The 11998-nt window shown below is 45.8% G+C and overlaps 4 protein-coding genes and 1 non-coding gene; 2 read left to right on the top strand and 3 right to left on the bottom strand.

Moving 5' to 3' along the window:
- The first annotated feature begins 59 nt into the window (after nt 1-59).
- Nucleotides 60-1312, top strand: CNAG_01281 (hypothetical protein). XM_012194049.1 has 3 exons: nt 60-212; nt 264-825; nt 876-1312. Exon 2 carries the CDS (start codon nt 314-316, stop codon nt 806-808), a length of 495 nt encoding a protein of 164 aa, XP_012049439.1. The 5' UTR covers nt 60-212; nt 264-313; the 3' UTR covers nt 809-825; nt 876-1312.
- Nucleotides 905-2630, bottom strand: CNAG_12448. The gene is made up of 3 exons (XR_001045752.1): nt 2495-2630; nt 2236-2407; nt 905-1728 (listed from the first exon to the last, which is right to left on the bottom strand). It is a non-coding gene; the product is annotated as a hypothetical RNA (non-coding RNA).
- Nucleotides 2631-2745: 115 nt separating this feature from the next.
- Nucleotides 2746-5911, top strand: CNAG_01282 (hypothetical protein). XM_012194050.1 has 5 exons: nt 2746-3803; nt 3860-4335; nt 4384-5061; nt 5112-5480; nt 5533-5911. Exons 1-5 carry the CDS (start codon nt 2810-2812, stop codon nt 5662-5664), a joined length of 2649 nt encoding a protein of 882 aa, XP_012049440.1. The 5' UTR covers nt 2746-2809; the 3' UTR covers nt 5665-5911.
- CNAG_01283 (hypothetical protein) lies at nt 5858-9362 on the bottom strand. XM_012193604.1 has 12 exons: nt 8874-9362; nt 8247-8809; nt 7855-8191; nt 7683-7797; nt 7532-7625; nt 7104-7483; nt 6956-7042; nt 6811-6897; nt 6677-6736; nt 6552-6621; nt 6415-6489; nt 5858-6348 (listed from the first exon to the last, which is right to left on the bottom strand). The coding sequence occupies exons 1-12, from the start codon at nt 9157-9159 to the stop codon at nt 6046-6048; spliced, it is 2457 nt and encodes an 818-aa protein (XP_012048994.1). The 5' UTR covers nt 9160-9362; the 3' UTR covers nt 5858-6045.
- A 606-nt stretch (nt 9363-9968) lies between these two features.
- CNAG_01284 (ATPase) lies at nt 9969-11973 on the bottom strand. XM_012194051.1 has 7 exons: nt 11808-11973; nt 11307-11751; nt 11166-11244; nt 11027-11115; nt 10911-10982; nt 10584-10854; nt 9969-10523 (listed from the first exon to the last, which is right to left on the bottom strand). Exons 1-7 carry the CDS (start codon nt 11842-11844, stop codon nt 10404-10406), a joined length of 1113 nt encoding a protein of 370 aa, XP_012049441.1. The 5' UTR covers nt 11845-11973; the 3' UTR covers nt 9969-10403.
- Nucleotides 11974-11998: the final 25 nt, after the last annotated feature.

The following is an 11998-nucleotide window of genomic DNA, read 5'->3' as shown; positions in this document are numbered from 1 at the left end:
AGATGCCGAGAAAAAAATGAATAAAATTAATAAAAGAATCATCGAGTCTAATAAATTACCGATAACGCAACAGGCGAGAAGAAGGCGACAGACATGAGCTACGTACGTACAAGGCAGGCGGAGGACTTCCGAGGGCGACTATAATCATCGCACCACATAGCTTTTTCGCCAGCTAATACAGTGAAGCCAGGCCATCATCATATACGTCGCGTGTACGTGTGGTTTTTGTAAGATGCCCATATATACTAAATATGTACTATCAGTATTTTAAGCATCGTTCAGAACATTCCTTTCTGCTTTAGCGACACAAGCCATGGCACCCCCTACAGTCCTTTCATCTCCTCTTCTCAGCTTAGAAAGTATCAACATTCTCCTCACTTCACCAGCACCACAGACTGTCGATGTGCGTATCCAACTCTTATCCGCCAAGATTCTTGCCCTCTCAAATCTCCCGCTATCTCCTGCATGTCTTTTGGATGTTCAGAAGACTAGATTCCAATTGGGAAAAACGTATCTAAGAGATAAGTTTGACTTGAAATGTGCCGAAATAGAATTAAGCATGGTCCAAAGGGAGTGCAAAGAGCTGGCTAGGAGGAAATCTTACAAAGCAGACGAGTTGGGGCATTACCCAAACCAAGAAAATACTGGTAAAGAAACGGTGCTTGAAGATGAAGCATTGCAGAATCAAGCAAACGAACTGAAAGTGGAAGCTATGCGTCTTCTGGTCGAAGTCGAAGAAGGCCTCGGTAGGCCGGGAAGAGCTGCCACATGGAGGAGTTTGATTGAGGCAGCTGTGAAGGATGCTTAATGGCCAGGTCTCCCGAAGTCAGTGATTTCATTGTGCAATGTTGGACAACGGCTTATGGGGGCGTCAGTCGGTCAAAGGTCGGACTCGGTACGAACCTTCGTGGTGGGCTGACCCTCACCCAATTGCATCAACCTTAATCTATTTTACTCTGCTTGGTATAGTCATAGTCATTACAGTAATGACCCGTTTTATTTCCCGACTTTGCCGACCATTTCGGACTGCACACTTGCGTCGTCCGCTATTTCCATTACAGTGCCAGTACTAACTGTAGTAGGAATCTAAAGACCGAAGAATTACTTCATTACCCGTTATCTACTGTTTCAGTTGACGGAAATTTGTGACGTGCCTGATCCAATCGATGCAGCGAGAATAGGGTTAGGTAATGCGGTGCGATTGAAGCAAAAATATCAAGAGCAGTATACAGAAACATACCATTTCTGTCCATTTAGTTCGTGTATGCAAGGATCTCCTAGACGTTCTGGCAATAAATAATATGAAGTCATTCTAAGCTGCAGTTTCTCATAATGATATGCCAGGTGGTATTTCAACTAGAATTCAACCTCCTTTGAGCCAAACACCTCTTGAGCCGGCCGAGCCAATTCTCTTTGGCTAATTTTCTTTGTTTTATAGCATCTTTTGAGGGTCGTTCTCTTCCCAATGCACACATTTTCCCCTATGTATTAGGACAAGTGGTCAGCTTTCTTCTTTCATTTCAAAAAATCGAGACCCCCCTTTTTGGAATGAATGCTCTGAGGTCTCAAGAAGCACATTATAGCCTTTCGTCTGTAATCTTTCTGTGGTGGCATCGAGTGCAAAAGGAACATTGTGGATCAAAACACGAGTTATGGAGCATGTTGAGTACCTTGTGATACAATACTGGTACAGTAAGGGTTGTAAATGGATTGAGCCCAGTAGTAATCCTGGCATGGGAAGTTGTCAGTTCGTCTTCATGGGGTGTCCACAATCACAATTAGATGAGTGTCGGTGATAGATGCTACTTCCCTGATACCCTGCCCAGCCGTATTGGTGAGTGCTTGGATGTCTAACAGCTTAGAAAGCAGACCATGGCTGTCCAAGGTGTGAGGTTTAGAATGAATTGAGTTCTCAGCATGTAATTAGCAGCAATTCTCTCCAAAGTCATGAATAGCCTGTCCTAATATCAGGACGAACAGATTCTGACGGTGTGTTCCATCTTTCTGAGATGTTCTTCTGATACAAAATTGGGCTAATTCAGAAGGATGACATCTCGGCACTCTACTCGTCCGCCATAACGTCCCATAAGCGACAAGCAGGTCGGAGGTCAGAATCGTTCAAGGCATGATGGCACACTTTTGGCATTCATTCATTTTATCAGGCGCTTTCCCTCGGTGCGGTTGTTGTTTGGATTTGAGCCTTTCTCTGATCACAGGCAGCCAGGTACAACTTACCATAAGTACACTGCGATGGTCCACCATTGAACACAGACGATTCGGTCAAGGCACAGATCCCCCATCCCCTCATTCGTCACTGGCCCAGGTAGTTCTTCCGAAAGAAGCTTGTCCGAAGTAACGAGGGAAACGCACAGCACCTGTATATCAGATTTGTCGGGATGTGCAAGACCTATTAATTTGATCTCAATTCAGTCATTTCCACCCGAAGCTTCACCGCCATGTCACTCGCAATATCCTCGGTTGCCCTTAAACGTACATCTTCGACAAAGTCGCGAATACATCCAGTGAATAAAGTGAAGAATACAATGTAATCGTCGGAGGGGAATTTGGGTTTGATGGCGCCAGTCTTGGTCTCATTTTCGGTTGTATAATCACCCAGGGTAACAGTTAACAATGTAGAAGATGGAGGACGGATGACGGATGGACCCCCGCCGGAGTTTATTATTGATATAAGGTATTACGTATTGAATTGACGCAGCGGTTTACATCTCACAAGAAAAGCAACAATAATGTCCCACTACGTACGTAGCTCCCATTTGCCTTCCCGCTTCCCTGTCTTACACCAACAAGGATGTTCGCCGTGTCTCTTCAAGACCGCCTTAAGGCAGCGGTAAACTCTTTAGAAGCGACAGGCTCCTCTTTACAAGCACGCGCCTTGAACGCAAATCAACACCCGCAAGACACGAGAGGCTCGAGTCGCCAGGACGCAATCAGTGCGAACCTACCCCCCGTCTCCTCGTCTCCTCCCTTTCCACACTCAAGTAACAACAAACAGGATGTTAGATCAAAATCTGTCCCCGTATCTCTGAATCAAGCGGCCTATACCGGCGCAACTACCACTCAGCTCGCTGAGAATGCGCTCTCAGGTCTGAGAAAGTCCTTCCAGTTTGGACGAAGCTCTCTGGACCTTCCTGATTCGGTGGGGATCTCATCTTCACTTCCCACTACCCCGAGTGGTCAAGGGGTTAAGGACATTGATTTACCTTCGCCTTCAGCTTCAGTGCCTGCTGAACCCTCCGCATCCGCGGGAAAGTCACCAGCTGTCAGTTTTCTTGAAATTCCGGATGCCACTGATGGGCCTACGGAAATTCATACACCATCTACCACGATGAAGGAACTGTTTCCCCGTGACCCCATGTCGATACCATTACCCCCATCACCCCTGTTATCATCGATCTTACCTTCTCCAGAGGCGGATCCTTTAGGAGCTTCCACGTCAGATGGTGGTGTCGATGAAGGAACGATCCCTGGCCACAAAAAACTAAACAATATAGAGGAGCCATCCATAGATCAAAACGAAAAGGATCTCAATCAGCCTGATGAAGAAATGGCTTCTACGGATGTGAAGAAGTTGACGGATCTCGAAAGGCGGTACGATGATCTGTCCAACAGATTCACAAATCTCCTTACTCAGACACACCAGGCAAACAAGATCTTCAAAGAGCTTACTCGACTTGAAAGCGGTATTAATGATGCCGAGGCCTTAGAAGGATGGGTGAGGATGATGGTAGGAAAAGTTGAGATGATGGGAACGGAAATGAAGAGACTCCAGGACAATCTCACTTGTGAGTTCAGGTTTCGATTAAATAAATTCAAATTTATTGACCCTTTTGGTCCTCAGTGCAAGACTCTAGGATTGAAGAGCTCCGTGATACGCATCGACTTGAATCCGCCTCCCAAAATGAACTAATTTCCAAACTCCGGTCTGAACTTTCTGAATCTCAGTCTAAACTTTCCACATATTCCTCTACCGCGGCCACCGTGACTCAACTGCGTGCTGACCTTGCCAAAACTCAGACTCAAGCCAAGGAAGAGGAAGAAAAGCGAATCAAAGCTATCTCTCTGCTCAAAACTGTCCGCTTGAAACTTGTAAAGGCTGAAAAGGAAAAGGAGGAGCTCGAAAAAGATAGGGCGAGTGAGAGAGCAGAGAGGAGTCGATTAAATGAGGAGATGGAAAAGATGAAAATTGAGAAAGAAAAGGAAGTGTCATCCCTGAAGAAAGGATTTGAAAGAGAAATGGCGGGAGGCAAAGAAAGGTATGAGAAAGAATTAAAAGACAAAAAGGCGAGTTGGGAGCTCGAGATGATCACAACAAAAGTACGCTTCTTCAATGGATAACAACAATGGCTCACGCCCTTTGTTTAGGCTGCTCATGCCAAAGAGCTTTCCCAAAAATCGACCAAAATTTCAGGACTTGAAGCCATCATCAAAGAGCTCAATACTAACAAACAGACTATTCATGCCCTTCTACAGAGCAAGCAAGCCGAGGCTGAATCTGCGAGAGCAGAGATGGAAGAGATGCAGACTAAGAGCAAAGAACTAGAGTTCCAATTGCGGGAGGCGAACGAGCGCTGCTCTTTACTGGAGGACAGCTTGAGAGACGACGGTGCGGGAAGAGGGGGGCCGGTGGGGTTGACCGTACCAGAGACTAGGAGGGACTCGCTGTCCCCAAGTAGGAATAACAGCTTGCCAGGTACAAGTCCAATGGAGATCCAGCGACTCCTTGCTGAATCTGAATCTCGCGCTGAGTCTAAGCTTTCAGACCTTCGCGCTCGTATTCGCTCACTCGAATGTGAGAGAAACGAACTCGAAGAAGAGTGGGCAGCTAAGATGCAAGAAAGAGTGAAGGAACTAGAGAAAATGAGGAGAGTCCTTCTAGATAAAGAGAAAGAGCATGCCCGGAGCTTAGAAGGCTTGAGAGAAAGAGAATCGAGGATCCAGGAAGTAGAACAAAAGACAAGGGAACTGGAAGCTGAGATTTCGAGGATGAAGCTCAGGGTGGAGGAGGTTGAGGGAGACAAGGCTGTCGCCTCTGAGTCCGAAGTGTGTACTTTGATTTTGACTGTCACTGGTACACCCTAACAATTTTGTAGCGGACCGCTCGCGAGGAACTTTCCTCTCTTCAGCACGAACTTGTCGACCTTCATTCTCAGTTGGATGACTCCAAATCTCATATCAGTTTCCTTAAGTCTACTAACAAGACCCTTCGCGATGAGATGCGAAAGATACAATCATCCGTTCAGCTGATGGAAAAGCAACGAAATCCTGGAGTGGGTTATTGGGCGGCTGCCGCAGGTCAGAGATCAAGTATGGTCAGCTCTCCGATGTCTAATGTGAACGTCGATTCGCCTGCACTGGGAAGGAAGAGCGTAGAAAGCATCAGAACAACGGCTGGAACGGAAATAGGCAGCGAGCTGGGAGAGAGTAAGAGAACTCCCGAGGAAGAAGACGTGAATTTGGAGGTAGGTCCTGGGCAATAGGATGTGGCTAAAAGTGATGCTAACTTGCATTAAGTACCTGCGGAATGTCATTCTGCAATTTCTCGAGCACAAGGAAATGCGACCAAACCTTATAAGGGTGATGTCCGTCATCCTAAGATTTACTCCCCAGGAGTTGCGAAGACTGAATGCGAAACTGCTCAGTTAGCAGCATTAGACATCGCTGCTCACAGGGGATATACCACTGTATCTCGATGTCCTTTCATGATAGTTTGTAGTTTAACCATGACCAAGCATTGCCATGGAAGAGTTGTAAATTATGTCTCGAACCGATCGCTCCTTTCCCTCTGTCTAGTAGCATCCAATAAAGCAGCTCTCTCTCCATTATGTAGGCGGCAGGTCATTTATGCACAATGATGTATATCATAGCAAGTAATACAAGTAATGTACAATTTCAATCATAATAATATATAACAAAATATAATTATATTGAATAATCTACACATGTATACGTTGCACCAAAGAATAAATAAAGGCTATGGAACAAAGTACAAGATGACAGTATGTGAATCAGAATCATTTATGTCGATTACTCCCGTTCACCAGCAGTCGTATCTACTGCTACACCGTCGCCGCTTATCCACTCCCCTAGCTTTATCCCATCCATCTCATTCATTTCCTTCTTGGCCTCTTCCATTACTACAGCAGTGTTGTGACCCGGAACTTCTTCCTTCACATTGGGCGCTGTAGGCATCTTTGTCGAGTGTGAAGAGTAATCGCCGTCCGTAAGGGTACCTTCTGGAGAGCTGAGCCGTTCGAAGGTGTTCATTTGTGTCCAGTTATCATTGTCCAGGTGGAAATCCATGTCCACCCCTTCTTTTGCCGCAATCCTCTGAGAGGTAAAAGTCAACAATGCCGATTCATCTAGGCCCGCCAATGAATTACTCAAATTACTCACCGCATATTCCAAGAAAAGCCTCATCATATAGGCCTGGAGATCTTCCATTCTGAACATTCTCTGGACAAAGCATTTCTACAAAGACATCAAACAATAAGCGGATGGCTCCCGATCATCTTCCCCGCGTAAAAACTCACTCCATTCCTCGCAAGAGCTTGGGCCGTCTGGTCAAAAGCGAGTTCCGGATGAGTAGGTGTACCACGGAAACTAGTAAGAATATCATCAAGATAGGGCCTTCCGAGGAACCATTCTGCTTACTCACAACGCCATGATATCGGGAAGATCCGAAAAGTCAAGTTTAGCGGGTATGTACATGAACCATCTGTGTGAGAATTGATAAAGTTCAACGCTCACATCACGACGAACAGAGTTTTTGGTGTTATGAAGTATACTTACGGTATTAAATGTGGTTGAAACCATTCAGTAAACATGGTCATCTTGATAACCAATGAGTTCGTGCTCATCAGCTTTCTGAATCGCCCACTTCGCCGGCATAAAAGTCAGCGTTCAGCTGTCTCTTGAAAAACAGTAGCATACGCACCTCCAACCATTGCCATCAATGTCTAAGAGAAACTTGTTTAAATTCAAGTCGTCTCCGCTTTGTCTGGGTGCCCATTCAATCTCATCCCTAGGTTTCCCATCAGCGGCTGAAGTTAGATATTGGAGTGAAAAAGCCCTTCATGACATACAACATATTCTGACAAGTACCGTCATCTCGGGAACATTGTATGGGCTCACCAGCCAGCTTGATATCGTAGAAAAACTCCATAGCCTGGGCCGTTAAGGTCTCTTCCTCTTTATATCGTAGTGGGCCTTCCGTCTCCACCGCCCTGTGCTCCTTGGCTTCTGCGTTTCCTTCCCGCCATTCGCCCAAGTCTCCATCCCCACCCATGGCGCTATATGCGTCAAGTTCATCATCGCTGTCCATTTCTCCTTGTCCCAAATCAGGTACAAGATACTTCATGGGCTCTAAAGATCGGTTGTTTGCGTAATTGTGAAGGCGAAAACGGTGTGCAGATCTCCAATCAAGATCAGAAGTCATCCAAGATATACCAGTAGAACTACCACGCTACCGACAGGTGAGCAACGCACAGCCCCTCGAGGACGAAAAGCTCACCCAAGCGAGTTTGGAGCTGGGTTTATTTTCCCATTCTGGATCGTTACCAGGTGGATCGAGGAACTGGTCAAGAGGGGTCACAAGGATGTCAGAACTATTTTGTTCGTTCAGTTATTAGTGGCCCACTAGAATTATAGAGAGATTGACGAACTTGATTGATGTTTTTGCCAGACTGAATAATGGTAATAATTGAGTGTGGGGTCGTGGATGGGAGTAATGCTCGTGCGGTTCAATTGTTAATCCGTGAAGAGGGATAAGATAAGGGTCTGTAAACGTCACTGTGGATTCTACCAGAGAGGTTATTCGGTAAAGATCACACCTACTTTGGCAGAGATCACCAGCCTCTAAGCTATCATATATAAGAGACTTGCCCTCCGAGAAATTTTTATTTTTCCTGTAATTCGAATCTGGAGCACAGCTCCTAGATAATTTCACTTTGGCACTATCTGTTTCTTCTAAATGTGATGTTTTCTCTCCTCGTAACCCAAGGTCTACCAAAGACCCTCTGCGAGCCCAAGAAAGATAAATTTGAGGTTGATCAAAAATGGAGAATGTGGCACGCATATCAGGGAGATGATCTGAAAACCCTCGAAGTAGTGAAGCCGTGTCTCTGGCGCGAGGCAGTGTCCCTCCCCATCGAAGTCCCCCTTGATCTTTAATCTAGCAGGTGAGATTCAGCGCTGAGACCAACCAAACTTCAGCACAAAAGTCTCACCTCGATGTCTACAGAGCCGTTTTGCACGACTAGAGTAAAAGTTTCCGCCATATTATCCACCATTTCCATTCTCCTCATCATTTCGCTCTTTGGTAATGCCAAAAAAGGGGCTAAATCAAGATTTATTCTATCGTATTCATCCGGGAGCACCAGACTGTGTTGCATTGCGAAATCCCACCATTTGTCAAAACCCTTGGGTGGCTGCCGCCCATACCTCCTTACGTATTCTCGTACGGCCTCCTCCAAAGTTCTTGACTGACGCGAAAGCAGCTCTTCCCACCGTTTCTCTCCCAGATCCAGTAGCAGAGGTATGGGATGTGGCGCTTCTGGATCATCCGATATAATGAGGTGTCCAGTCGGGGAATAAGTATGGTAGTGCTTGAAAGTTTTTGGGAGGTCAAGATATGTAGAGGAGTTTCTGGAAAAGCTTGAGTCTCGCAAGATAGTCCGGAGACGAGTCAAGTCCCGATGGTACGCATCTATTGGCGAGACGAACCGGCAAAGACCATCGACGTCCTCCAGTCCAGCGATGTTACCCTTGTCGCTTGCGTGCCAGAATTTGCCTAAATTCTACTCTTCAGCCCACAATATCTGTGTTTCTATTTCTCAATATGACGATGCCCTTACCTAGCAGCGCCAGAACTCCTAGGAAGACAACCAGAAACAATCTCTTTGGCGATCTGAATACTCTGAATAGCCTCCGTCTGGTGCGAGGCTGTCCTAAAATGAAGACGTAGGGCTTCTGGAGACTGGCATGTGGCCGCAGGCCCATTGGCGATTCCGGATAGCCATCTTGGGAAGTGTGGGTCGAAGGAATGTAAGAAGGTGGAGCGATGTGGAGATGAGATGTAGACGCGGGCGGAGTCGAGGCGGCACGAAAGGGAATTCGCGAAGACGCTCCTTGAACCTCCATGGTTTCGCTAGCCACTTGTGCAGTAAAAAGCCGAAATGGGAGTGTTTGGAAAATTGATGTCAGCTCGTAGAGAGCGAAATTGAAGATCGGGAGGCCAATACCGGTCACGTCGTCGTTATAACGTACGTAAGGATCAGAACATTTAATAGTACCCGTATAACCCAAAGTAACGGCGGGAGATGGAAGATTGGATGAGAACTGAAGAACTACATGCTTTACCTGTACAAAATTCAAGTAGTACAAAACAACAGAATTACAGATTGCAGATCTCGACAGATTATTTCAGATTTTATAATCAGTACTAATCAATACACACCTTTCATTGTAAACAAGCTTTGTAGCTGCTATACCCTGTCCGTGCCTTAAAGGGAACCAGAAATTGGAAAGGTAGAAATAGAGAGTTGTAGGGAGCAGGGAGTGTGCAATATGCTGCATTCAATGCAGTTTCTTGTTTCTCGCTTCTTGCACAGAGTTGAGAGTGTCAAGGTACGCGGTAAAAGGTGCCGGATACGTATAACAAGGTTCAAGGTACGGGGGGCTGTCGGTTGTCGCGACTGTCGATCGTTGACTGGATCACACAAGCACGTGGGTCACTGTGCTGTTTTATTTTATGCCACTGCACGCATGGCATGCAAACGCGCATACTACACTTACTACGAGTACTACTATTATTTGCTGCATGAATATTATGCAGCAGATAATTATCGTGGACATTCTCAACACCGTACACAATCCGTAAAACGCAAAACACAGCGACACATCAGTAATTCCTGGAAGATGTAAGTCTATGCTTTTACGCTTGTGATTTTTCTAGCGTCATCCACATCCATCTGAAAGCGATAATGTTAATACGGATCGTGAAACTAATAAAAAAGATAAAAGCAGTAGTTCATGCCCGCGTATCTTTTCCTGATTAACCTGAAGGAATAGAAAGCTTCTCTCGACTTTCGTCTCATTATGCTTGTCGACTTCTATCGTTCCAATGTAATGGTTCCACTTTGGGCGGCCGATTGTACTTTTTGTTCATGCGAATTGTTACGTTTGGCATCTTTTTCCACAATCTGTTTTGACAACGACTATATAGAATGCCAAGACGACACTTCTCAAGAGCGTGAATTCTTTTCAATAAAGATCCAAAAAAGCATTGATGCTCGGATGTACTAGTCGCCTTGCCGTGCTTGCGATTCGACGTCGTGCGCTGCGTACTATACATACGACATTGCTACAGTACGGAAAAGCATGTTTCAATCAAGCGACTCCGTGACATATGCTCCCGGAGGTCTCCTGCTGGGATCGACGTAGGCATAGGCATGGGAATCGTGCAGAACGAAATCATCCATGTTGAGAGGTCGTACTTGGAAACCCTATTGTAGTCATGTAATACCATGAGTGGTGGTGTGAGTTGAGCGCTAAAGACAACTTACCTCTTTCCGAGCCTTTTCCAAGCCTTGTACTCCACTTTTCCCTTTTTCTCGCATCAGCTCTTGCACGGGCGTCATGACTGCATTTCGACAAGTTTCACGGAGGTCTGAACCAGAAAGACCATCTGTGCGTTGCGCAAGCTTTTCGATGGAGAAATCAGGCGCAAGTCTAGTGTGCATAAGCATAAGCGTGAGAATTTTGACTCGCTGCTCATGGTTGGGAAGGCGGATAGCAAATCTCTTAGGCATCCGTCGAAGGATGGCGGGATCGATGCTATTGTAGAATGAATGAGCTGTTATTTCCCCGCGGATGGCCATAGTTACGCTTACTCATTTGGTCGATTGGTTGCTCCTAGAACTAATATTCTAGAATCGCTGCCAGTGGTCAAACCATCCCAGAGACTAGAAAAGTTCAGTTACTACAATTGACATACTTCCTAACTTACGTCATGAATTCGGCTTTCATCATTGCAGTTACTTCGTGGTCTCCAGCCGATCTTTCTCTAAAAAGGCTATCGATCTCATCGATGAAGATCTTGAGAGTCGTCAGATTCTTTGTTGGGAAAGGCTGATCAAATGACTTACGATACTTGGCTGAAGCTTTTTCGCAAGTGAAAAAAGCCCAGCAACAAGTTTATTAGATTCACCGAACCATTTGTTTGTCCTGTAGAAGTTGAATTGCCAAATTTAGCATAAATAAATTAAGAGATATGACCTAGAACTGACAGACTCGAAAGAGGGAGGTTGATGAAAGTGGCCCCACTCTCCTTTGCTAAAGCCTTAGCCAACATCGTTTTACCACACCCCGGATGTCCATATAACAGCACTCCTTTTGGAGCACTCAATAACCCATTACCACTGCCGAAAAGCTCTGGAAAGGTCAGAGGATATATAACAGTTTCCCTCAAGCTCGCAATAATATCGTCTAGACCTCCTATTCCCTCGAATGTGACGTCGATCGAGGAAGGTGGTACTATCTCGGCGGCAATGGCTTGCTCATATTCGTCTAACTCAAGCGACGCTAGCTGTGTTTCCGATAGGCCCGTCTGGGCAAGGAGATTCTTGCTCTTCTCTTTAGCTTTCCTTGAGGAACCGGATGCGGGATCCAGTGATGACACGACATATCGAAGGGTATAATAGAGGGCGACTTGAGAAGCCGCAAAAAATGCAACTGGCGGCGAGCATCAGACGGACAATAACGTAGTGGAATAAGCAGATATAACTAACCGTCCATAAATACTCTTCCGACATCTCTGGGGGCCATTTTGCCTGGCGCTGACTTTATAAGACCAGGAAAAAAAACAGAGAGCTTATATTAATATATCTGGTTCAGACGAGACCAAGAGGACGGAGCTTCGTTGCCGCTGTAAAATGACGAGCCAGCAACCTTTATAGTAATACGTAATAGGAGTATTGCC

The sequence above is a fragment of the Cryptococcus neoformans genome, chromosome 5, assembly GCF_000149245.1.
Source record: "Cryptococcus neoformans var. grubii H99 chromosome 5, complete sequence".
Taxonomy (NCBI): domain Eukaryota; kingdom Fungi; phylum Basidiomycota; class Tremellomycetes; order Tremellales; family Cryptococcaceae; genus Cryptococcus; species Cryptococcus neoformans.
Note: the sequence above shows the minus strand (reverse complement) of the source record. Positions and strands in the feature narration are given on the sequence as shown.

What these genes read in the sequence shown, in the direction of transcription:
- CNAG_01283 (XM_012193604.1), bottom strand. Translation starts at nt 9,159, where the DNA reads ATGGAGGTTCAAGGAGCGTCTTCGCGAATTCCCTTTCGTGCCGCCTCG. An exon ending in GGCTGGTGATCTCTGCCAAA is followed by an intron (nt 7,798 to 7,854) that starts GTAGGTGTGATC and finishes TGACGTTTACAG; the next exon opens with ACCCTTATCTTATCCCTCTT. An exon ending in AAGCTCTTGCGAGGAATGGA is followed by an intron (nt 6,490 to 6,551) that starts GTGAGTTTTTAC and finishes ATGTCTTTGTAG; the next exon opens with AAATGCTTTGTCCAGAGAAT.
- CNAG_01284 (XM_012194051.1), bottom strand. Translation starts at nt 11,844, where the DNA reads ATGGCCCCCAGAGATGTCGGAAGAGTATTTATGGACG. An exon ending in CGGAAGAGTATTTATGGACG is followed by an intron (nt 11,752 to 11,807) that starts GTTAGTTATATC and finishes GCTCGCCGCCAG; the next exon opens with TTGCATTTTTTGCGGCTTCT. An exon ending in AACCTCCCTCTTTCGAGTCT is followed by an intron (nt 11,245 to 11,306) that starts GTCAGTTCTAGG and finishes CAACTTCTACAG; the next exon opens with GACAAACAAATGGTTCGGTG.
- CNAG_01281 (XM_012194049.1), top strand. Translation starts at nt 314, where the DNA reads ATGGCACCCCCTACAGTCCTTTCATCTCCTCTTCTCAGCTTAGAAAGT.
- CNAG_01282 (XM_012194050.1), top strand. Translation starts at nt 2,810, where the DNA reads ATGTTCGCCGTGTCTCTTCAAGACCGCCTTAAGGCAGCGGTAAACTCT. An exon ending in ACTCCAGGACAATCTCACTT is followed by an intron (nt 3,804 to 3,859) that starts GTGAGTTCAGGT and finishes TTTGGTCCTCAG; the next exon opens with TGCAAGACTCTAGGATTGAA. An exon ending in AAGAAGACGTGAATTTGGAG is followed by an intron (nt 5,481 to 5,532) that starts GTAGGTCCTGGG and finishes ACTTGCATTAAG; the next exon opens with TACCTGCGGAATGTCATTCT.